This window comes from Salmo trutta, chromosome 12 (genome assembly GCF_901001165.1).
Source record: "Salmo trutta chromosome 12, fSalTru1.1, whole genome shotgun sequence".
In the NCBI taxonomy this organism is placed as follows: Eukaryota; Metazoa; Chordata; class Actinopteri; order Salmoniformes; family Salmonidae; genus Salmo; species Salmo trutta.
This window is the reverse complement of record NC_042968.1, coordinates 54769666-54793443: the sequence shown is the minus strand read 5'-3', so window position 1 is coordinate 54793443 and position 23778 is coordinate 54769666. Positions and strand designations below refer to the sequence as shown.

Genomic DNA, 23778 nt, shown 5'->3' with positions numbered 1-23778 from the left:
TTACATGATTAGCTTAATCAGGTAATATTAATTACAGAGAAAGAATTTTATAGGTTAGCATGTCATATCACTTAATCCGGCATAGCCAAAGACACGACAAATGTCACACATTAATAAACTCACTGATGATCAAACTCAACACATATCGTTGAGAACAATTAACAACACCGCAAAAAATGTCTTCAAGACAGCATGGTCAAAAAATGGTTGCTCACAAAAATCAACCAACACTGTACAGCCTAAACACAAACTCCTCCCTTCATCTAAACACCACCTTGGCAGAACCAATCATACCTCAGATAAGATGGCACCATCTAAGTTTCTTAACCTTTCCAACATATTCTAGATGATTCTCACACTTAAACAACTAAGGAACATAAAGAGGTCAAACATAATCCTTACGGATATAGTCCAAAGAAAGGATTTTCTGTGAAACGGTTACACTGAACATTCCAAGGGCAGGAAATTAGACTTTATGATAGCTAGGGTTTATGATAGCTAGGGATGATGACCTAGCCTGGTAGCCAGACCTGGTTCTGTTTTATATGGGGCCATATGACAACAAACTCACCACAGATTGACTTTAGTTGAAAGTAGATCTGCCATCCGGGCTAGGGATGACCATGAGGTAGAAGTTAACATTAACCACAGATCTAGGATCAGATTATCCTACTCCCAATCTGAACCTTTACCCATTGGGATGAAGGAAAATAGATCTTACCCACAATCAGTGAAAGCCTGCTTGTTGGTGACTACGTCCTGGTGCAGCTCTTGATGGCAGTGCCAGTTGGCATGGGTCAAGTGTAAGGCTGTGACTGCACCTGGAACGGAGGTATCTTCATTGTAGCCCTGCTGCTTTCATCCCCAACCATCTGCCTGCACGCTGTACTGTGCTCTACAGTTGGCATGGTCTCCGGTAAGATAATTCCTCTCATAGAAAAGTGTACACCTGACCTTTAACCCCAGCCCAGACTGTGGAGGTGGTGATTGAGATACAACAGACAAAGCTTGGTTTTAATGGCTAAACTAATGAACAATCCCAATGGACATTCTCTTTAGTGATATAATTAATGGTATAATAATATTTACATCACAGAAAAAACTAGGAGCTGTACTTTTAAAAGAATGTTTCCACTGTGGGGCCGTTTACATGCAGCCCATTCCTTTTTTTCACTAATTGGTCTTTTGACCAATCATAACAGCTCTAAAAAAAAGAGTTGATGTGAAAAGATCTGATGTGATTAGTCAAAAGACCAATTAGTGGAAAAAATTATCAGAATCAGGCTGCCTGTGGACATTGGTCAACATGTAATGTACTGCTGTCACATTATGAATGCAGTGTACAGTTGAAATCGGAAGTTTACATACACCTTAGCCAAATACATTTAAACTCAGTCTTTCACAATTCCTGATATTTAATCCTAGTAAAAATTCCCTGTTTTAGGTCAGTTAGAATCACCACTTTAATTTAAGAATGTGAAATGTCAGAATAATTGTAGAGAGACTGATTTAGTTCAGCTTTATTTTTGTCATCACATTCCCAGTGGGTCAGAAGTTTACATACACTCACTTAGTATTCGGTAGCATTGCCTTTAAATCTATTTTGTGAAGTGCACCAGTCCCTCCTGCAGCAAAGCACCCCCACAACATGATGCTGCCACCCCGTGCTTCACAGTGGGATGATGTTCTTCAGCTTGCAAGCCTCCCCCTTTTTCCTCCAAACACAACGATGGTCATTATGGCCAAACAGTTCTATTTTTGTTTCATCAGACCAGAGGACATTTCTCCAAAAAGTACGATCTTTGTCCCCATGTGCAGTTGCAAACCGTAGTCTGGCTTTTTTATGGCGGTTTTGGAGCAGTGGTTTCTTCCTTACTGAGCGGCCTTTCAGGTTATGTCGATATATGACTCGTTTTACTGTGGATATAGATACTTTGTACCTGTTTCCTCCAGCATCTTCACAATGTCCTTTGCTGTTGCTCTGGGATTGATTTGCACTTTTCGCACCAAAGTACGTTCATCTCTAGGAGACAGAACGCGTCTCCTTCCAGAGCGGTATGACAGCTGCGTGGTCCCATGGTGTTTATACTTGCATACTATTGTTTGTACAGATGAATGTGGTACCTTCAGGCATTTGGAAATTGCTCCCAATGATTAACCAGACTTGTGGAGGTCTACACATTTTTTCTGAGGTCTTGGCTGATTCCTTTTGATTTTCCCATGATGTCAAGCAAAGAGGCACTGAGTTTGAAGGTAGGCCTTGAAATACATCCACAGGTACACCTCCAATTGACTCAAATGATGTCAATTAGCCTATCAGAAGCTTCTAAAGCCATGACATCATTTTCTGGAATTTTCCAAGCTGTTGAAAGGCACAGTCAACTTAGTGTATGTAAACTTCTGACCCACTGGAATTGTGATACAGTGAATTATAAGTGAAATAATCTGTCTGTAAACAATTGTTGGAAAACGACTTGTGTCATGCTCAAAGTAGATGTCCTAACCGACTTGCCAAAACTATAGTTTGTTAACAAGAAATTTGTGCAGTGGTTGAAAAACGAGTTTTAATGACTCCAACCTAAGTGTATGTAAACTTCAGACTTCAACTGTACGTGTCTAATAAGTTACAAAAAAGAGCATTTCAGCCTAAACATTAGGGAATTTAAAAAAAGACAGTTGAATATTATTGATTGGTTAGTTATTCTTCTGACATTTATTTTTATGTTCCGAGCTTTTGGTTACATAATGCAGTACAAGCAGCCGACTCCATACCATAATTAGCTGCAGTGGTACTTCTGAATGAATGTATGAAAACCCTTATATAACCAGGTCCTTTTCTGAAGTGAGTCTGTTACATCACAGAGTAGAAAAATCAACAATACCTAGGGCTGAACTCATCAAGGTAGGTGACAGGTCCCTCCGGTCTATGTAATCTTATTCATTATGATCTAAAAGACAAAACTGATCCTATATCATCAACTCCTATTCTGAGATGTATGATGTATATGGCCCCTGATCTGGAATCTGTTCTTAACTCCCCTTTTCCACCATATCATGTTTTCAGTTTGGGCTACCAGCATGCACCTGGCCTTTCTGCCTGTCTGCTCTCACCTTCCACCACGGAAACCACAGCCATCCACAGACTGCCTCGGTTGGCGGTGACCTATTCCGAGGAGAACAGGCACTTCTACAGAGAGAGGAGAGGCTATTCGAAAGTAGCACATCAGTAAAGAGGAAGAACTGCTGGAGGAGTGAAGATACGGCCGCATATCAAAAATGATAGGAAAATGTTAGCGATTGATAGTAAAGTCAACTCTGGAGTTTGGGATTTCGAAAACATATTGGCTTGGATATCAATAGCTCTTTGGCTAGTGTTACAGTCACGAGACCTCAGACTTCATTCATTTCAGATTCCTCTACTGTTCTCAATAGCATACAGACGTTTTCCCGCCGGAGGGGTATCCTACGAAGCAGGTTTGAGTAGTTAGAGGTAACTTTGGCCAACTCAGGATAACCGGTCATACAAAAGTGGCTCACCTTTTAGCCAAGTAAATTTCTATGGCAACGAATCCTTCTGAACTAACCTGCTCTGAGTTAAGGACCAATGAAATCAGATGTCCTCCCTCTTGCAAAGACTGCGTCATCATCCCCTTCATTTAAGGAAGGCAACACGCAATGTATTAATAAGAAAAATATATAGATAATAGTGAGAAAATGATTTTGCTTTGATAAGCACATTAAAGACTGCATTAACGATAAATTAATTGAAAAAATGTATTCACGCAACATGCAACAATTTCAAAAGATTTTACTGAGTTACAGTTCATATTAGGAAATCAATCAGTGAAATAAATTCTTTAGGCCCTAATCTCTGGATTTTACATGACTGGGAATACAGATATGCATCTGTTGGTCACAGATACACTATACAGTGCACATCATTTGAGAACAATCTGCTTTTTGTTTGTATGGAAAATTTCTGGGATCTCTTATTTCAGCTCATGAAACATGGGACCAACACTTTACATGTTGCGTTTATATTTTTGTTCAGAATAAAGCAATCTGTAACTAGACTACCTGGCTTCGTATTATGTTTCTTAGATTAGACCGGAGGTGGGGAGATACATATGAATGAGATTTGGAGAGGAATTTACAGTGCAGGAGATCGTCACAGCAGTTCAGACAGTGAGTTGTTAAAGGGTATAGTCTCACATAGTACTCTTCCAGTGAAAACAGGCTATTTGAGGTACTGGCTTCTCCTCCTCTGCACTCGGAGGTAGATTCCGATCATTGGAGAAGCTATACTTTTGTATACTTTTTAGCCATTAGATCAGAAATTAGCGCCCACAAGACAAAAATGGTTCGCAAAAATTGGGTACTATGTCACAAATGTGCACCATGCCAGCTCTCTCTCTCGCTCTTTTTCACTGAGGGGCTGAAATTCGAATTGGTAGGGGGCTGGCCCACGTGGGGGTAAACGTAAGGAAAATGGCACTACACAACTTCCAGAAAACAGTCGCTTTTAAACTAGGGATTTCGTGGCTAATTGAGGTAAAACAGTAATTCTGAACATAGATTATGCATGTATGAACTACACATTGACACATCCAGCCCAAAGTAGAATGTTTAAAAAAAAAGACTTACTAGTCGCCAAAGTACCATGCCCAGTGATTTTTTGTTGTTATCAACATTCAGAAAGTTTGCATAGAAAACAGATGCGACAATTGCCTGCTACGGTGGGTTTCCATTTAACTATCTTGTGTTGATTAAAAACAGCTGGACGTAATGACTTCACCAAAAGAAAAACGACGTTGCAAAAACCTAGTGTCGAATAAAAATGAAGTGGTTGAAGTGTTTCCATTACCCATTTAGGCAAATTGCGCATTAATAAATTAGCGACAGCCTTTATCTCCTCCCACCTACCGGTTTCATGTACACTGTATCAGCAAGCCCGCAAAAGCCAGCATCGATAGAATGCAAGAAATGACTAATATTTGCCATACTATAATACTTCTGATGTGCCAACGTATCACCACGGTCCGTGCCATGGTGAGACTTGCACTCCCGTAGATCTGAAATAATTGGATGGTGAAACTTGAATCCAGCCAACCAGACTAGGCAAAGTAATTCAGGCATTTTTGAAAGTCAAGACAATCCTTGTCCTGCAATGAAAATGTTTTTAACACTTTACTTGACACCCAGTGTCATAAGACGTTATGACAATGTTATAACCATGTCATAACAGTTGACAACATGTCATAACCTGTCATAATATGGTCATAACACTCATGACACATTTAGACCTGTTGTCACATTTATAGTATTATTTTATGGCTGGTTATGACACCTAAATAAAAGGGTCTCAAAACCCACAAAACCTACCACACAAGGCAAAACATTCCATTACGCTATAGCCTACTCGTTTGTTAGAACATTTTCTGAAATTGATCATATTAAATTATCATTGTAACTGCACACAAATTGACGTCAGACATGCACCTGCCCCAATGCTCTGTGGCTGATTACGAGGCTGATAGCAGGCGCAGATTTCAGGAGCAGGACAAAACACCTTCAAAACATCTTTGTGACTGATGACTGACATAAGGGCATGCACGTGATAGGCCTATCAGAATGCCAAGCGTGTGCAAAGCTGTCATCAATGCAAACGGTGGCTACTTTGAAGAAACTCAAATATATTTTGATTTGTTTAACACTTTTTTGGTTACTACACCATTCCATGTGTTATTTCATAGTTTTGATGTCTTCACTATTATTCTACAATGTATAAAGTAGTAAAAATAAAGAAAAAACCCTGGAATGAGTAGGTGTCCAAACTTTTGACAGGTAGTGTAAGTATTCAGGCCCTTTACTCAGTACTTTTGGCAGCGATTACAGCCTCGAGTCTTCTTGGGTATGACGCTACAAGCTTGGCACACATGTATTTGGGGAGTTTCTCCCATTCTTCTCTGCAGATCCTCTCAAACTCTGTCAAGTTGGATGGGGAGCGTCGCTGCACAGCTATTTTCAGGTCTCTCCAGAGATTTTTGATTGGGTTCAAATCCGGGCTCTGGCTGGGCCACTCAAGGACATTCAGAGACTTGTCCCGAAGCCACTCCTGTGTTGACTTGGCTGTGTGCTTGGGGTCATTGTCCTGCTGGAAGGTGAACCTTCGCCTGAGGTCCTGAGTGCTCTGGAATAGGTTTTCATCAAGCAGCTCTCTGTACTTTGCTCCGTTCATCTTTCCCTCAATCCTGACTAGTCTCCCAGTCCCTGTCGCTGAAAAACATCCCCACAGCATGATGCTTCACCGTAGTGCTGGTGCCAGGTTTCCTCCAGACATGAAGCTTGGTATTTGCTCTGACATGCACTGTCAACTGTGGGAACTTATTTAGACAGGTGTGTGCCTTTCCAAATCATGTCCAATCAATTGAATTTACCACAGGTGGACTCACATCAAGTTGTAGAAATCAAGTTGTAGATTTTTAATACATTAGCAAAAATGTCTAAAACCTGTTTTCACTTTGTCATTATGGGGTATTGTGTGTAGATTGGTTAAATACAATTTTCCATCAATTTCAGAAAAAGGCTGTAACGTAACAAATTGTGGAAAAAGTCAAGGGGGTTTGAATAACGCAATATGTCACAACAGGTGTAAATGGGTCATGAGTGTTATGACCATGTTATGACAAGTTACATCAGCTGTTATGACATTGACATGGTTATGACTAACATTCCCTCCAAGCTGCATGTAGCTCCCAGGACTGCCGTGCAGAGCGAAAAATAAATATCAGCCCGTGGAGAGAAGCACGAGATTGAACTTCACTCAGCTTTATACGGTTTTCCCTGTTAGTTAACACTATCAACGTTTCCCTTCACTGTGGCAATTGTGATCAAATCAACACAATATTAGCCACTTTCAATGCAACGTACCCAAACAAAAACGAACTATGCAAGAGATGTTGTTGTAGACAGAACTCAACGGAGTAGGATTCTATTGCTCATAACTCAGACCATACCATACTCTACACAGACCAGTGAGGCATAATAAATCAGAGCTGCAGTAGGCCTATATGCAAATAGACCATTGCCATTAATGGATCTGTGCCATTTATTTTGAACTGGACTGTGTTTACAGCTGTGGTCATGAGTAGATGCCTTGTTTTGAGATCAAAGCAAGAGCTGCATGTAGCCACATGCAATTTTTGTAATATATTTTGCCAGTTAGTGAGTTATTAGCCCAGTTTTAATCATTTGTAGTCAGCAATAGAGGAGTGATTTCTTCCTACAAGAGCACAAAACGTGCATTTCTAAACATCATTGAAAAGCAGGTCAGTTAAAGAGCTCTTATTCAAGCCTTAAATGGGCAGTGTTGTATTTTGAGACAGGCTTGAATAAGGTAAGTAGCCAATAGGCCGAGGGTAGCATAATTTTTCTGATTCTTTGTAATAAATGGTATGGGAATAATAATGCATTTTATTTTGTAAAGTGGTTTCTTGCATCAAACAACTTTTCAGTCACCTCCTTGTCTGAAGGACAAGTGGATAAACAGGTTAATGTCAAGCCCAATGTAGGACTACATTGAACACCACACAGTGTAGGCTGAATGATAGAACAGCAGTTTCCGTGTTAAATGTTATGGGATGCATTTTCTCCATTGTTTCTGATGGTAGGCCTACATTATGATTAACTAGCCACAGTAGCCTACTTGGCCAGTGTTAAAACTGACTTAAAGTGGGTACAGCCTCAGTGTTCACAGTAAATACGTTGCACAGAATTTTTACAAAGATCAAGTTTGTGCTCAGCAGACCTGAAATTTGCTCAGTGCTGAAAAAATGAGGGAACATTGGTTCAGTGTCATAGCACACCTGTGCTATGACACTGGGTGTCAAGTATTACCCAATTTTCATAGTAAAAAAATAGATTTCACAAGCAGTAGGCATTTAGAATTGAATGTGGAGTGAATCTTTATAGCCCCCAGTACCTTAATTATTTATTTATTATGAACCGCTTGGGTTCGTGCCGTGGGGGAGATCTTCATGGGCTATACTTGGCCTTGTCTCAGGATAGTAAGTTGGTGGTTGAATATATCCCTCTAGTGGTGTGGGGGCTGTGCTTAGGCAAAGTGGGTGGGGTTACATCCTGCCTGTTTGGCCCTATCCGGGGGTATCGTCAGACGGGGCCACAGTGTCTCCCAACCCCTCCTGTCTCAGCCTCCAGTATTTATGCTGCAATAGTTAATGTGTCGGGGGGCTAGGGTCAGTCTGTTATATCTGGAGTATTTCTCCTATCTTATCCGGTGTCCTGTGCGAATTTAGGAATTCTCTCTCTCTCTCTCGACCTGAGCCCTAGAACACTGACCTGTTCACCGGACGTGCTACCTTGTCCCAGACCTGCTGTTTTCAACTCTCTAAAGACAGCAGGAGCAGTAGAGATATGAGAAGCCAACTGACATTTACTCCTGAGGTGCTGGCCTGTTGCACCCTCTACAACCACTGTGATTATTATTATTTGACCCTGCTGGTCATCTATGAACATTTGAACATCTTGGCCATGTTCTGTTAGAAGAGAAGAGGACTGGCCACCACTCATAGCCTGGATCCTCTCTAGGTTCTGGCCTTTCTAGGGAGTTTTTCCTAGCCACCGTGCTTCTACACCTGCATTGCTTGCTGTTTGGGGTTTTAGGCTGGGTTTCTGTACAGCACTGTGTGACATCAGCTGATGTAAGAAGGGTTTCATAAATACATTTGATTGAATTTTATTTTAATTATTCGGCAATCATTTATTTAAAAAAAACACTTTCCATCATCATTTATCGCAATAAAGAAAGTTAGAATCCACCCTTCGAATGGATAACATTTTTGTCGATCTTTAGAGAATTTAAAATGTATCTGCCATTTTCGTTATGTGTCTTATTTCTTTTGTTGAACAAACCTGGGTCCATGGAAACCTGCCTAGTGATGTAAATACACATTTGTAAGAGATTCTCTGAAACGTGTCCACAATCTTCTCTTTGTTGCACCATTTCTCCTCCCAATATCAGGCGTGATGTGACTGCATGAACGATGCAAATCTGTGTGTGTGTGTGTCTGTGTGTGTGCGTTAAACCTTGATACACTTTCAAACGGTCCAGCTGCTGTGACAGAGTCACACTCCCAGACGTGTGAGAGCTGAAGGAGACCGGGAAAAAAGGTGAGAGATGGGAGGGGGATGGGGGATAAAGGAGACAAGGGGTTGGACGAGGAAAGAAAAAAGGTGAGAGATGGGAGGGGGATGGGGGATAAAGGAGACAAGGGGTTGGACGAGGAAAGAAAAAAGGATTACTCAACAAAACATTCATAGCCATTTCTTGCTAGTCCTCTTCCTCAACGCTCTCCCCATTTCCTGCACTTCACGCTCATTAAAAACACATGCCTGGGGACTATTTCAAACACACGGTCTCTTGGGATGGCTAGTTCTGATCTGATTCCTCAGGGAACACGGTGTCTGCTGCTTTCATTCTCACACGTGACAAACATCAGCAACTGATTTAGACTGGGAAAACCAGACTTACTCTCTGCACTCAATCTATCAAATGTATTTTATTAAGCCCTTTTTTTACATCAGCAGATGTCACAAAGTGATTTACAGATACCCAGCCTAAAACCCTAAAGAGCAAGCATTGCAGAGGCAGAAGCACAGTGACTAGGAAAAACTCAGTGATATCAACTGATCAACAGGGAAAAGAGAGAACCCAGCAGATACTTCAGGGTTAGTTGTCAAAACCTGCTCTACTCCATTCTACACACTACTGATCTACACCACATTACACTGGACTCTAACCTTTCAGTGACTGAATAGACTGACAGACAGTCTGTGATAGTGGGGTGAAGTGTCACTTCCTTTGTGAATGTACTGCCAGCAATGTGACTCACCACCTCAAGGAGCCAGCATTACCTACTACTCCCACATGAGCATGGGGGAAGGTGGTGGACTGAGCTGAACCTGTGAAGGATAGCACTTGCCACACACACACACACACACACACACACACACACACACACACACACACACACACACACACACACACACACACACACACACACACACACACACACACGGGACTCCCTAAAAACCTGCTATTTCGATACAGCAATGACTTTTCATAGCAGGATAGGAGAATTTACACAGCAGGTTAGGAGAATTAGGTTAAGGGTTGGGGTTAGCAAAAATGCTCACCTACCCTACTATGAAAAGTCACTTGTATCGAAGTGGCGTGTTTTTAGGGGGGGACGCACACACCATAATCTGTTACTCTGTCATAGGTCTAAACACTGATCAGAGGAAGAAAGATTAACTCCTGGGATTTTGATATTCATATTCACAATTTCAGTTTCTCATTAGCCATGAGTTATGATACATTTATCTTTGTCACATGCTTCACAAACTGGTGTAGACTAAGTGAAATGTTTACTTACAACAATGCAGAGACAAATGTTAAAATAGAAAACTAATAACGCAAGGACTAGATACACAATGAGTAACAATAACTTGGCTATATACTGTACATGGGTACCAGTACCGAGACAATGATCTAAAGTTAGGCATTTTTGAAAAATGTAAGTGTTATATCATTTTGGTAGGCACCGTTAAGAGTGCCCTGGTGACTCAGTCCACAGCAAGTCTGACATAAACAACAAGCAAATAGTGGTGATTTGAGATTTCAGAACCATGGACAGCGATCGTCTCAGGTGAAGCCGAAACATCACTGGGAAAATCAAACATTTATGGGAGAGGAGGCCTAACAGGAAGCAAAAACCCTAAAGTAGGCTCCTCACCAACGCTATGCTAGACTGTTCAGCCATACGGATTTCATTTGTTAACCCTTTAGAATTGTAAATATTAAGGAATACTTCTGAAAATAATGATTCTTTGAAAATGCATACAGGTGCCTCGATAACAATTGAACATCAACAGGACACATCAGCCCTCAGGCAAATCACAGACTAGAATAAAGGTGTACAAGAATTATGTGTTGTACAACAATGTGTTTGTGCATGATAGTCTTTGTATCATGAACTCATGTCGGCTCCATAGCCCACAAGTAGACCAGTGACAAATCAGCCCCTAGCATGCGATAATGACAATGCTTAATTGGATCTAAATAAAGTACTGAAGTGAGACTGCATGTGAGTGTATGAATTCTGTATGTTTGTCTGAGTGTACTGTTGGTACACTTTGGCACGTTAGCTGTCCCCCCTGCCGTCCCCCTCCAGCCATAGTCTCAGTGTGACAGGACAGGCATTAATAACTGTGATTTCCTCTGTGTGGAGAGCAAGAAAGGCGAGAGAAATAGCGAGCTCAAAGTACCACCAGTCCCAATGTTCCCGTGGGCGGATGGGAGAGTGAGAAGGCTGAGAATACTGTGAATAGAACATAATCTTCTGATTCACTCCATTCTAGAACCATCTCTCGCTGTTGTAGTGGAGTTCTACTAAAGCCAGAGCCAGTGACGCTGCTGACTCTCCATGTTCAGACCAAATTTGTCTCCCATTTCCTGTTGGGCGTGACTGGGAGAATCCACTGGAAGATGGAGAATCCATCTCTCCCATTGGCTGTGGTGAGCACCATAGAAGTGGAAGCATTGCCATGTGTGTCCGCTTTTTGTTCCATAACCATACACTGGTGTACACAATGCAGGTCCTCCCTTCAACTGTAGTGGATGTCCACGCTATACAATGCACACTGCTAGACAAAACAAGTCTCGCAGGAGACTCCCTCACAAAAGGTTCTCTTGAATCTATCAACAGTCCATTTATATTCCATAATGTGTTCATATCAAATCTAACCAGATAACAACCAGAGGAGCATCCTCAAATAAACACTGCTCCCCTAACAAATATAATAAAACAAATAAGCCATTAAGCAGATGCTTTTATCTAAAGTGACTTACAGTCATGTGTGTACATGATAGTGATATTTCCCCACAGGGACAATAGTTAAAGTATTGCATACATTTTATGTACAGATGGTCCTGGGAATCGAACCCACTAACCTGGCATTGCAAGCACCATGCTCTACCAACTGAGCTTCAGAGGACTAATATATTTAAGCAATAAGGCCCGAGGAGGTGTGGTATATGGCAAATATACCACGGTTAAGGATTGCTCTTATGCACGACGCAATCCACCGTCTCATCAACCCAGCCAGGCACTTTATAAACTTGATCTCCACTATAAAAATACATTATATAGACATTCCACATTTCTTTTAGACTAACATTTAGTTTTCAACGGTGGAGATTTGTGTGCAACCGAACCGATAGAACGAACGACCAGCCGGCTTGGGTAGCAACCCTAGATTTGTGTCAGGAATATATATTGTGGAAGGATGAAATATTATGAATAAATTCATCAAAGCAACTTTCATGAAAATGTGTAAATCATTATTTGAATGTGTTGGTGACCCGTTGTATAAAAGTGATAATGACCTCGAAGCCGGTGTTTGGAGGACTTCGTCTCGGGCCTAACAACACCTGTGCCAATATATCCTCCAAACACCGGCTTCTCTGGCATTATCACTTAAATATATATGAGTAATTGATTAAAAAACAATGAAGATGGATTTCTCTGATGAATGGATCACATGCATAGCCTCTGACTTTCTCAACTCCACGATTTCCAAGTACAATGGAGCGATTTTATCGACTTTATCGAAATGATGTCAGTTGATAAAAAATGTCAATTTAATGCTTTCCTTGTACCTATATTTGTCCTGTGTTAACGTGAGCTTTTCTTAGGGTGCTGAAAGCCGTAGCATTTGCAACCTTTGCAAAGGGAGCCATTGTTAGTTAATGGAGATAGAGCAGCGGATGTTTTTATTTTGGCAGGGGATGCACAGAATGCTATTATTATTATTTTTTACTTTAGCTTTCAAATCCAACTGACAACTCTATAACAATCAGGAGAAGTACAGGTACAGTTTCAAAACTACGGACAAGCTCGCACTTACACAGGACAAACATACTGTAGGTGCAAGGAAAGCATAAAAATGTAAGTCTTGACTGACAGCAACTCGATGTTGTCGGAGGTGCAGTCCGTCCACATGTCACTCAACTCCATTTTACATCGTGGAGTTGAGAAACTCCGCTACAGAGCCTCTAGGGATGTCTAAATGTTAGTCTTCAATCGGCAAACCTAGACGGCTCTGAGGATTCAACTCACTGGTCGTGACTGCTCGTGAGCTTTCTGCTAAGAATCCCGGAAACGAGTCTCAACAAGGAGAAGGAGGCGGTTACATCCGCATGATCATGAAGCGAACGCCAATGGTCTCGCAGAGGAATCGGTAGGCACCGTAATTCCCTCTTGTGCGTAGGAAAATGGGCGGGTTTGGGGAAAGCTCGGTCACGCTGCGTGGGTGTTGAGTGTATAGTAAAGGGCTGCCGCGGCAGTATTTAGCACAGTCTACAGTCAGCCGCTCAGTCAACCAACAGCCCAACCACAGCTAAAACAGCTAAGAGCTTTTCAGCACCAAAAAACAGCGGACAGCTCCTCAATAAGCGAACACCATGGTTCTGATCTGGACCCAGTTTGGAGTGAAAACCAAAAATGGAAAGTGCAAGGTCCGCGTTATGAACAGGAATGATAGCTCGGGCTCTTCATCAGGGGTAAGTTATATTTTGGAAATGTGTCTACATTTCAGTTATTTACAGATAGTTATGTATTGTATCAAATGCAAGTAGCCCATGTCCGTTAAACTCATGTATGTCATAAATTGTGCCTAATGGTTGTGTCATTAAAAAGTTGGCAGTGAGTTTAAAGACTAGTGGTATCATTGCTGAGAATATTGTCGGATTACAGCATAGATGTGTCAAATATTTAATGTTCCTTTTATTGTAAATGAGAATATATTCTCAGTCAACTCACCTGGTAAAATAAGGAATTATATATTTTTTTAAAAGCTTATACACACTGTGTGTGAGCAGTTTGCACAATGTCAACGGGTTCTCCAGTAACCTACTGTATATGCTTTATACCCCTAATTCCAACGCAGACAGTGTAGCCTAGTTGAGCCAATCAGGGCTCAGCTGGCATCTGTGGTGCGAGGTGCAGTCTGCCTCAAGATGCTCATACACACGAGTTCCCCCTATAGTCACGTTGCCTGCATTTAGATGCACAGACAGATCTGCATTACAGTCTAGAATACTTAACTGGCCTGAATTGCATTTGCAATGGGCTAGTTTTCATACAATACTATTTTCACAGGCTGAATGTAATAATAAAGAATACGTTGTAGTAATTTGTATTCAAAGGACTGACAGGTGACAATTCCAAGTATGTGTCCTCTGAAACTGGTACTAGCACAGAAGGCTTGCTGACAATCATAGTCTACTTGTCTGGGTCATTCTCAATCAATTGTTGAATGTCACACCTGCTGGGTGTCATAAAGCTGCCTGGTGCTTGGAAATGCATTATTATGGGCATGGGAGTGAGAGCGTTATAAGGAGTGGTTGAAGTGTATAGCCCACAGCCCAGGGAGTTAGTTATCTTACTATGACATCTTATCCAGCTCTGGCTTTCGATGGCTTCATTGAGGCAAAGACATTTGTCCTTTTAAAACGTGGCTATTCTGTGTGCAGTAGAGATCTAACGAGCTCCTTCTCCCATCCTGTTTCTCCAGGAGAACCAGAAGGACCAAGAGGTTCCCGTTCTGTCCAGGCCTATGGGGAAGGATTTCTACAAGGTCCTGGGCGTCGAGTCTGACTCCAACGAAGACGACATCAAGAAGGCGTACAGGAAGATGGCCCTGAAGTTTCACCCCGACAAGAACAGCGCTGCGGACGCCGCGGAAAAGTTTAAGGAGATTGCAGAAGCTTATGAGATTCTGACCGACTCCAAGAAAAGGGTCATCTATGATCAGTTTGGAGAAGAAGGTGAGGGCCTTTCCTTCTTTCCCTTTGTCATTTGACCGGCAAGTGCTGTTGCATCTAGCAAAAAAATCTACAGCACCTTGTCCCCCTGAGAGCCAGCCCAACACATGCAGTGTAGACGACTACAGGTTGATAAATTAGTCAGCCAGCGACGAGAAAGTGTTTGTCAAACTTCGAAGTGCCAATATATACATTTAGTAAGCCCTCCAGAAGTGTTGAGCTAATTATACGAGTAAGAACTTTGTCTCAGAGTGGGAGAACAATACCAGATTAGACAAGATGGAAGGTCACACTCCTGCCTGAGTGAACTGTACTAACTGAAGTTGTCTTTTTTCTTTTGTGTCTCAGGTCTCAAGAACGGAGGCGGGGTGTCCATGGCAGGCAAAGAGAACAACCCCCATCACTATAGTTACCACGGCGATGCCCACGAGACCTTCTCAACATTCTTCCAGGGCTCCGACCACTTCGACATCTTCTTCGGGCCCGACGGCGAGGAGGAGCTTTTCAACCCCTTTAACCGTTTCACCTTCAGCAAAGGTGATGGTTACCATGGTAACTATGGCCCCAACGGCGAGAAACTTCGGCGCGGGCGACGGCAGGGCGTGGCGGTGGTGCACGACCTCCTGGTGACCCTGGAAGAGGTGTTCCACGGCTGCTCTAAGCACATGAAGATCACGCGGCACCGCCTCAACCCAGACGGCCGCAGCCTTCGCACCGAGGACAAGGTCCTGAACGTGGTGGTGAAAAAGGGATGGAAGGAGGGTACCAAGATCACCTTTCCCAGAGAGGGTGACGAGACGGCCAATAGCATACCCGCCGACGTGGCCTTCGTCCTCAAGGACAAGAAACACCCCCACTACAAGAGGGACGGGTCCAACATAGTCTATACGGCAAAGATCACCCTCAAAGAAGTACGTTGGTGTTCATGTGAACTTGTGTGTCAACTTAACATTGATATGGTTATATAATGCAGTTAGTATTAGCAGATGTACAGCACTGCCATACTTTCAGTATAACATAATGCTTCAAGGCATAGCTGAAGTATGCCACTTCTGTACTTTAGATAATGGCTCAAATTGGTGGCTGTAGGGAGAACACTTTGTTCTATTCAGAGCCCCTCTCAGCTAACCCCCACTGCTCCAACCTTGTCCTTAGCCCAGCTAACAACCCCCCAATAACACACAGTGCCCACCAACACCTCCCCTCACTTACCTCATCGGCCCCTACAGAGAGCAGCATCAGCAGTAGCTAAATATAGCCTCGGTCAGCCGCCCCCTCACACTGCTTTCACTTTGCTCCCCCACTGACTCCTCTGCTCTGCGCCAGCCTTTAGCTTCCTCTCTCTCTGGCTTACAATCACTCACTCCCACATCCTACGCTCCTCAGATTAGCATGCTAGTGTTCAGACATTGCAGGCTCTTCACCAAGCGCCTCTTCATCTTCCCCTGGCCCCACTCAGTCACTCTGTTGAGTACCGACACCCACAGCCAGAATAGAGAGAGCATTACTGGTATTGCATTTGTAACACTTAGCGTTGCGTAACAGAGAAAAGCGTCGCCTTTGGGGGGAAATTGCTCCACATTTGAGTCTGATATAACACTCACTTAAGAAAATTGCCCTGGTTAGTTTCACATTCATTCAGAAGTACCAACTGCAGCTAATTATGTTATGGGGTCGACTGCTTCCACTGTTATGTAACCAAACGCTCTCAACATAACAGGAGGAAGATTAACAAATACTTTCTTCCTCGCTCTCTCCAGGCTCTATGTGGATGCACAGTCAACGTCCCCACCCTCGACAACAGGACGATGCCACTACCGTGCAGTGATGTCATCAAGCCCGGCGCCATCCGGCGGCTGAGGGGCGAGGGGCTGCCCCACGCCAAGACCCCCACCACACGTGGCGACCTGGTGGTGGAGTTCCAGGTGGCCTTCCCTGACAGGATCCCTCCCCAGTCCAAAGAGATCATCAAACACAGCCTCATTGGGTGCTAACATGCTATCGTGCTAACGACCACCACAGCTAGCCGATACAATCACAGCCTTGCTAGGTGCTATGACAATCCAGCACAGCTTCTCCCTGTGCTTGGTTTAGAGACAATGGCAGGAATGGAATCTTTAAAAACATATATACCTTTTTGATTATAGGCACTATTCATCATCTACAATGCCACAGGGGAAAAGGTTTACAGTTTAACTGGCAAATGGACTCCTGAGTGTCTGGGCACGTTTTCTGACAGACTGACTAGCCTTTCTGTTGAATGAAAAAGGGTAGAGGTACTCTTACTGTGTTGCCTATATCAAGAATTTGGTATGCCAATAGAGTCATTTGACTCATTAGAGAAACCTGAGGTAGTTGACTGTCACGTGGCAAAATGATTCTACCAGTTGTATGGTGTTCATATGACTGCACTTTTACATTGATTTATTACAATAACAAATATGTACTTGTGTACAAGACTGTACTAATGTACAAATATAGTTATCACTGTCTCTAAAAGAGATTAATTTGTCAAATGTTCAACTGAATCATTTGAAACGTTTGTATATATTTGTGCTTTAACTTATACCAGATGTTAATATATTATTCTAAATTGACAAATGGACAAAGAAAAGCATGTTGAATAAATGAAAATACCTGAATTTTAATAAAAGTTTTGTGTTTTATTATATTAAAATGTGCAGCACTGGTCATGAACTATGATTCAGGATAAGAATAAGCATGTCCATATCACAAAAGGAAATGAGAAAAATGTGAAATACACTGAACAAAGCAAAAAATATATTCAGCATGCAATTTCAAAGATTTTACTGAGTTACAGTTCATATAAGGAAAACAGTCAATTGAAATAAATTCATTAAGCCCTAATCTATTGATTTCACATGACTGTGAATACAGATATGCATCTGTTGGTCACAGATACCTTAAAGAAAAGGTACAGGCATGGATCAGAAAACCAGTCAGTATCTGGTGTGACCAACATTTGCCTCATGCAGCGCAGTATATCTGCTTCGCATAGAGTTGATCAGGCTGTTGATTGTGGCCTGAGGAATGTTGTCCCGCTCTTCAATGGCTGTGTGAAGTTGCTGGATATTGGAACAAGCTGTCGTACACGCCGATCCAGAGCATCCCAAACATGCTCAATGGGTGACATGTCTGGTGATTATGCAGGCTATGGAAGAACTGGGACATTTTCAGCTTCCAGGAATTGTGTGCAGATCCTTGCGACATGGGGCCGTGCATTGTTATTATCATGATTCCAAGTGTAATTTCATAGTGTTGATGTCTTCGCTAGTATTCTAAAATGTTCAAAATAGTAAAAATAAAGAAAAACCCTTGAATGAGTAGGTGTGTCCAAACTTAGTACCGTATCTCTCTCTCATTCATATACACTGAACAAAAATATAAGTGCAGCATGTAAAGTGTTGGTCCCATGTTTTCTGAGCTGAAATAAAAGATCCCAGAAATGTTTCATGCACACAAAGTTTATTTCTCTCAAATTTGTTTAAAATATATATGTAAATGCAACATGTAATCTGTTGATCCCATGTTTCATGAGCTGAAATAAAAATAAAAAAATCCTAGAAATGTTGGTTTTCCCTACCTTTCTTTAAGGTATCTGTGACCAACAGATACATATCTGTATTCCCAGTCTGTGAAATCCATAAATTAGAGCCTAATTCATTTATTCCAATTTACTGATTTCCTTATATGAACTTGAACTGTAACTCAGTAAAATCTTTGAAATTGTTGCATTTACATTTTTTTGTTCAATGTACTATGAAGACTTAACTTCATAATACAGTCAATTAGATAAACCTCACATTAATCCTGACTACAAACAATCTTGATTATGTGAAGAGTTGGAGAGAACTCTTGGGCGAGGCAATGCCTCCTGCAATTGCCATGTTGCAACAGAATCAAGGAAGACTAATGGGGCCTGAAGGCTATCCTACTACCTCCAAGTGCAGATCAGCCAGTTGACCCAGAGTAATGAGTACATAAGCTGTTCAAGATCATCAGTGGTGTGAATAGGTTTTGAGCAGTACTGTTGGTTGAAAGAGTGTCGGTATTGCACCATAGACGACCTCGGCTGACAACCTCACGAAAACAATCTGCGCACTTCAAAGGAGCTGAAGGCCGTGTTATGGTTCTTGATGGCCAGATAGCTAGCAATAATGACAAGAAACTGCCATGTGGGGAATCGTAAGTAGCTCATTTTAGCTAATTTGATCATGATACCATGTCTTATTTTGAGGTGTTTTGACTGACGTCACGTCTATATGCTAATATGGCAAAACATTTGCTAGCTAGCTAACCGACAACTGTAACATTGTATTTGAGAGACAAGTGCTCATTGTGCAACTTTATGTTTTCAATAAACATTGTTGATAAAATGTCAACTATATTTCATATCCAATCTAAGCAAACCCCGTCTGTGTTGCCCCATAGTCGTGCACATGTCGGTTTAGTTAACTACTGCCACCTAGTGTTAAATGCTAATAAAATGACTCAGAAACCATATTCTAGGGCCCATAGGTGCATCCCAATATGCAAAAAAAAAGCTCGCTTTCCTGACTCCTCTCTTTTCATCTGCATTGAGCTAAACAAAGGGTAGGTGAAAGCAATGTGTACTACTATGGGACATATTTAATTTCCTATCCAACTCTTTCACATCAGTGCAGATGGGGGAAAGGAGAGAGAAGAAGCTACTTCACACCATTGAGATGCAGCCCCTTTTGTAATAATGTCATCTTTCCTTCACTCTCATCACTTCTTAGTGTTCATTTTTTTTCCTCCACTAACTTAGTTCATGTTTTAAAGTTGGAGTTGAAAATTCTAAAAAACAGATGGTACAATGGACAGCAATACTTTCAAACATGCTAGAAAAAGGAAGCAGGAAATATTTCTAAGGCAAGACTCAAAAGAGCACTCCCCTGTGGACTGTTGAGAGATATCCACTCCTCCATGGTTGATGCTGGGTTTTCAGCCAGGTCAGCTGTGATAGAAGTCCGTATTCGACGTCTATCCATATCTGAGGTTATTGGAATATGACGTGGACCCGGCCACTAGGGGCAACATTGAGCACTGTTACTGTCAAATAGGCCTCTGAATCCAAAGGTTGCAAGTTCGAATCCAGTGATAGAAAGTTGTTTTGAGATTTTTGTTATAAGCCCATCCCAAACCTTAACCCTTACCATTCAGAGTTACTGCCTAAACTTAACCTTAAACACTTTGAAATGTGACGTTTGTAAAACATGGAGACCAAGCTAGTTGGGGTTTTACACAACATAGACAAATGCCACTGCAGCCACCGACTTGAGAGTCAGTCTTTCCCTGATACATAGACAGAGACAGTGAGACAGACATTGACAAATGGTTTGAGATGGGAAGGCAAAACATCACAAAATGCTCATCAATAAAATTTAACCGAACATGAAGCATCATCTCACAAGAGTGTTGTTGATTCTGAAGTGTTAAGTCTTGTCTGCTTCTTTCCTTGTTGACTTACCACCATGTGTATTTGTGTGCCAAATAGGACAACCTGATCACAGAGAATTTCGTATTATTCTGTATCTTAATCCGATACACTCCTTTTAGAATTGTATGTTACTTTCCGTATGGTATGTATTCATTTGTGGATGTCCATCACCCATTTCGTTTGATATGTTACTAATTACAATTTGTATTATATGTGAATCTGAAAAACATGTAATATGTTAAGAATTTGCAATGACTACTATGTTACGTATTCTAGTTAGGTGGCTAATGTTAGCTAGCTGGCTAACGTTAGCTAGGTTAGGGGTTAAGGTTAGGGGAAGGGTTAGCTAAAAGGGTTAAGGTTAGGGGGAGGTTCAGCTAACATGCTAAGTAGTTGCAAAGTAGCTAAAAAGTACTAAGTAGTTGAAAAGTTAATAATTAGCTAAAATGCTAAAGCGTTCGGTGATGAGTTTGGAACGTGCATCCCTTGGGTTGCTTGACCTTCACGTATCCATCTATCTTATGTAACCATACCAAACGTAACATTCCATACTAATTTGATTCTCCTGGACGTATGTTTACTATGTAACGTCTTGTCTATTTGACCAGGCTGAATAGGAAGGTTTCCTGTATATCTATGCCAACGACCATAAAACAGCGTGGTTGGGCTAATTCGTTATGCTGTAATTCTAAATCCTTGGTTTATTCAATGTGCCATAATATTTATACACCTGTACGTCAACGGCAGCTTGGATATGAGAGCCTGGAGATGAGAGCGAGATCTTGGGTGATGTGATTGACTATTTGTCACCTATTCTACAGGACAGACAAGCATCAAGCAAGCGGACATTAAACTCGTCACCTGCGTTTGGCGTTATTATTTCATGCCTATACCCACATTTTCGAGTAGGCCTTCTTTCGGCTGTCCGAGCATAAAAAAAAGAATTGTCTACGTAAATTCTTAATTTTTGGGTAAAATATGCTCATTTAAATACAGATGTATTCAATAGCTCTTCAAGCAGAAAATAAAATCTATCATGGCCACGGGGTTCGCCATGTACAAAATCCAAGCAGTCATTCTGCAGAGTTCAATCACAGACCCTGGATAGTGAAATTGATTGGTCCAACAAAACACCTGCGCTTTCACAGAGAAAAAAAAATCACAATTTTATGCGTTCTGGAATTGGATCCTATAAACTATATGACGAAATGTCGCAAATAGGCCCATCAACACCACCCTCCAAACTGAGTGAAGGTTGGCCAATTACAAGTTTAAGACTACTTATTATTTTACTCGTACCGTGCGTGGTTCTTCTGCTGCTGTTTAACTGTTTGTTCCTGGGTTACAAGTTGCACCTTTTTTCAAAGAAGAACAGAAAAAGACAAGACAGCGAAAGTATTTTACAGTCTACTCTTTCGACGCGCCAGAGAATGACCTTTATATCAGAGGCGCCATTTTTCCCAAATCGAGATGGGACTAGAGGTTATATCTCTGTTTCAGAGCCTATTTTGGCGCAGCCCTTGAGCTCTTCACGTACCTCTTCAAATGACAGGGCAGCAGTGGAGCAGAGTATCCGATTCGTCCGTCTGGGTGGGGCCACAGGCGATGGTGGCTCCGAGTCCCTGAGGGCTCCGAGCGCCATTTTGGCGACAACAGCCGATACCAACTCCAGGATCGACCAGCCCCGTAGGTCAAGCGTGTACAGTAGGAATAAAATGAGCTGGCGCAGGGGCGCCCCTGTCCTACCGCAGTCAAGTGATTCAGAGGAAGAACTGCCTAACCTTGTGCCACCCAATTCACCTGCGCTAAATGATACACACTCAAGGGTAAATTCATGGTTCCAGCCTAATATTAACCAAAGTAACCATTGAACTCTGTCTTGGATGTGATGTGTGACTGTTTTATGCACGCAGGTAACACCTGACCAGAGGCCCATGCGTCGGTGCAGCACCATGGAGCTGCAATATGTATTGAACAACACAGGGGAACACAAGTTTGATATGGTTGAATTCGAATGTGAATATGCCAGTAGCATACCTCCAGAGACTTCATGCTTTGTTGCATCCGACAACTCTTCCACAATGGGTCCTGGATTGGACAGCGACTTCGGAGCAAGCGCAGGTGAGTTGACATCAAATCAAATCAAAATGTATTTGTCGCATGCACCGAATACAACAGGTGTAGACCTTACAGGGAAATGCTTACATACAAGCCCTTAACCAGAAATGCTAAGAAAAAAATAACTAAATAAGTGTTAAGTAAAAAATAGATAAGTAGAAAATAGAAAATAAAAGTAACAAATAATTAAAGAGCAGCAGTAAAATAACAAGCGAGGCTATATACAGGGGGTACCGGTACAGAGTCAATGTGCGGGGGCGCTGGTTAGTTGAGGTAATTGAGGTAATATGCACATGTAGGTAGAGTTATTAAAGTGACTATGCATAGATTATAAACAGAGAGTAGCAGCAGCGTAAAAGAGGGGTCTGGGTAGCCCATTGATTAGATGTTCAGGATTCTTATGGCTTGAGGATAGAAGCTGTTAAGAAGCCTTTGGGACCTCGACTTGGCGCACACTTGATACAATTTGTCAACTAATAATCAAGCCCTTGACTAGGTGAATCAGGTGAGCTAGTTCAGGGCGACAACAAAACTATGAAATGTCTGGGGGACCCCAAGGAGAGGTTTGGTAAACACTACTAGACCATATATAGCTGTTGTGTAAATGTACTAGACCATATACACTACAGTTCAAAAGTTTGGGGTCACTTAGAAATGTCCTTGTTTTTGAAAGAGAAGCACATTAAAATAACATCAAATTGATCCGAAGTACAGTGTAGACATTGTTCATGTTGTAAATGACTATTGTAGCTGGAAACGGACCATTTTTTTACATTTATTTTTTTATGGAATATCTTCATTAGGCACATTATCAGCAACCATCACTCCTGTGTTCCAATGGCACGTTGTGTTAGCTAATCCAAGTTTATCATTTAAAAGGCTAATTGATTGTTAGAAAACCCGTTTGCAATTATGTTAGCACAGCTGAAAACTGTTGTCCTGATTAAATGAGCAATAAAACTAGCCTTCTTTAGACTAGTTGAGTATCTGGAGCATCAGCATTTGTGGGTTCGATTACAGGCTCAAAATGTCCAGAAAGAAAGAACTTATTCTAAAAATTTATTACTTTTTTTTTTTAATCCTCAACAATCTACACACAATACCCCATAATGACAAAGAGAAAACAGGTTTTTACAAATGTTTGAAAATTAAATTTAAAAAAAAAAACGTAAGTATTCAGACCCTTTGCGATAAGACTCGAAATTGAGCTCAGATGCATCCTGTTTCCATTGATTATCCTCGATGTTTCTAAAACTTGATGAGAGTCCACCTG

The 23778-nt window shown here is 41.7% G+C and overlaps 2 protein-coding genes across 2 annotated transcripts in view; one reads left to right on the top strand and one right to left on the bottom strand.

The window, feature by feature from the left end:
- The window catches only part of LOC115203813 (probable global transcription activator SNF2L2), a 53546-nt gene extending 31489 nt beyond the window's left edge, over positions 1–22057 (bottom strand). Inside the window, exon 1 of the mRNA XM_029768831.1 lies at positions 21925–22057. Within this exon, the coding sequence (XP_029624691.1) occupies positions 21925–22029 (105 nt within the window). The 5' untranslated portion in view covers positions 22030–22057. The remainder of the gene's footprint in view (positions 1–21924) is intronic.
- LOC115203812 (dnaJ homolog subfamily B member 5-like) lies at positions 13436–17735 on the top strand. The gene is made up of 4 exons (XM_029768829.1): positions 13436–13642; positions 14656–14908; positions 15254–15816; positions 16666–17735. The coding sequence occupies exons 1-4, from the start codon at positions 13544–13546 to the stop codon at positions 16897–16899; spliced, it is 1149 nt and encodes a 382-aa protein (XP_029624689.1). The 5' UTR covers positions 13436–13543; the 3' UTR covers positions 16900–17735.
- Positions 22058–23778: the final 1721 nt, after the last annotated feature.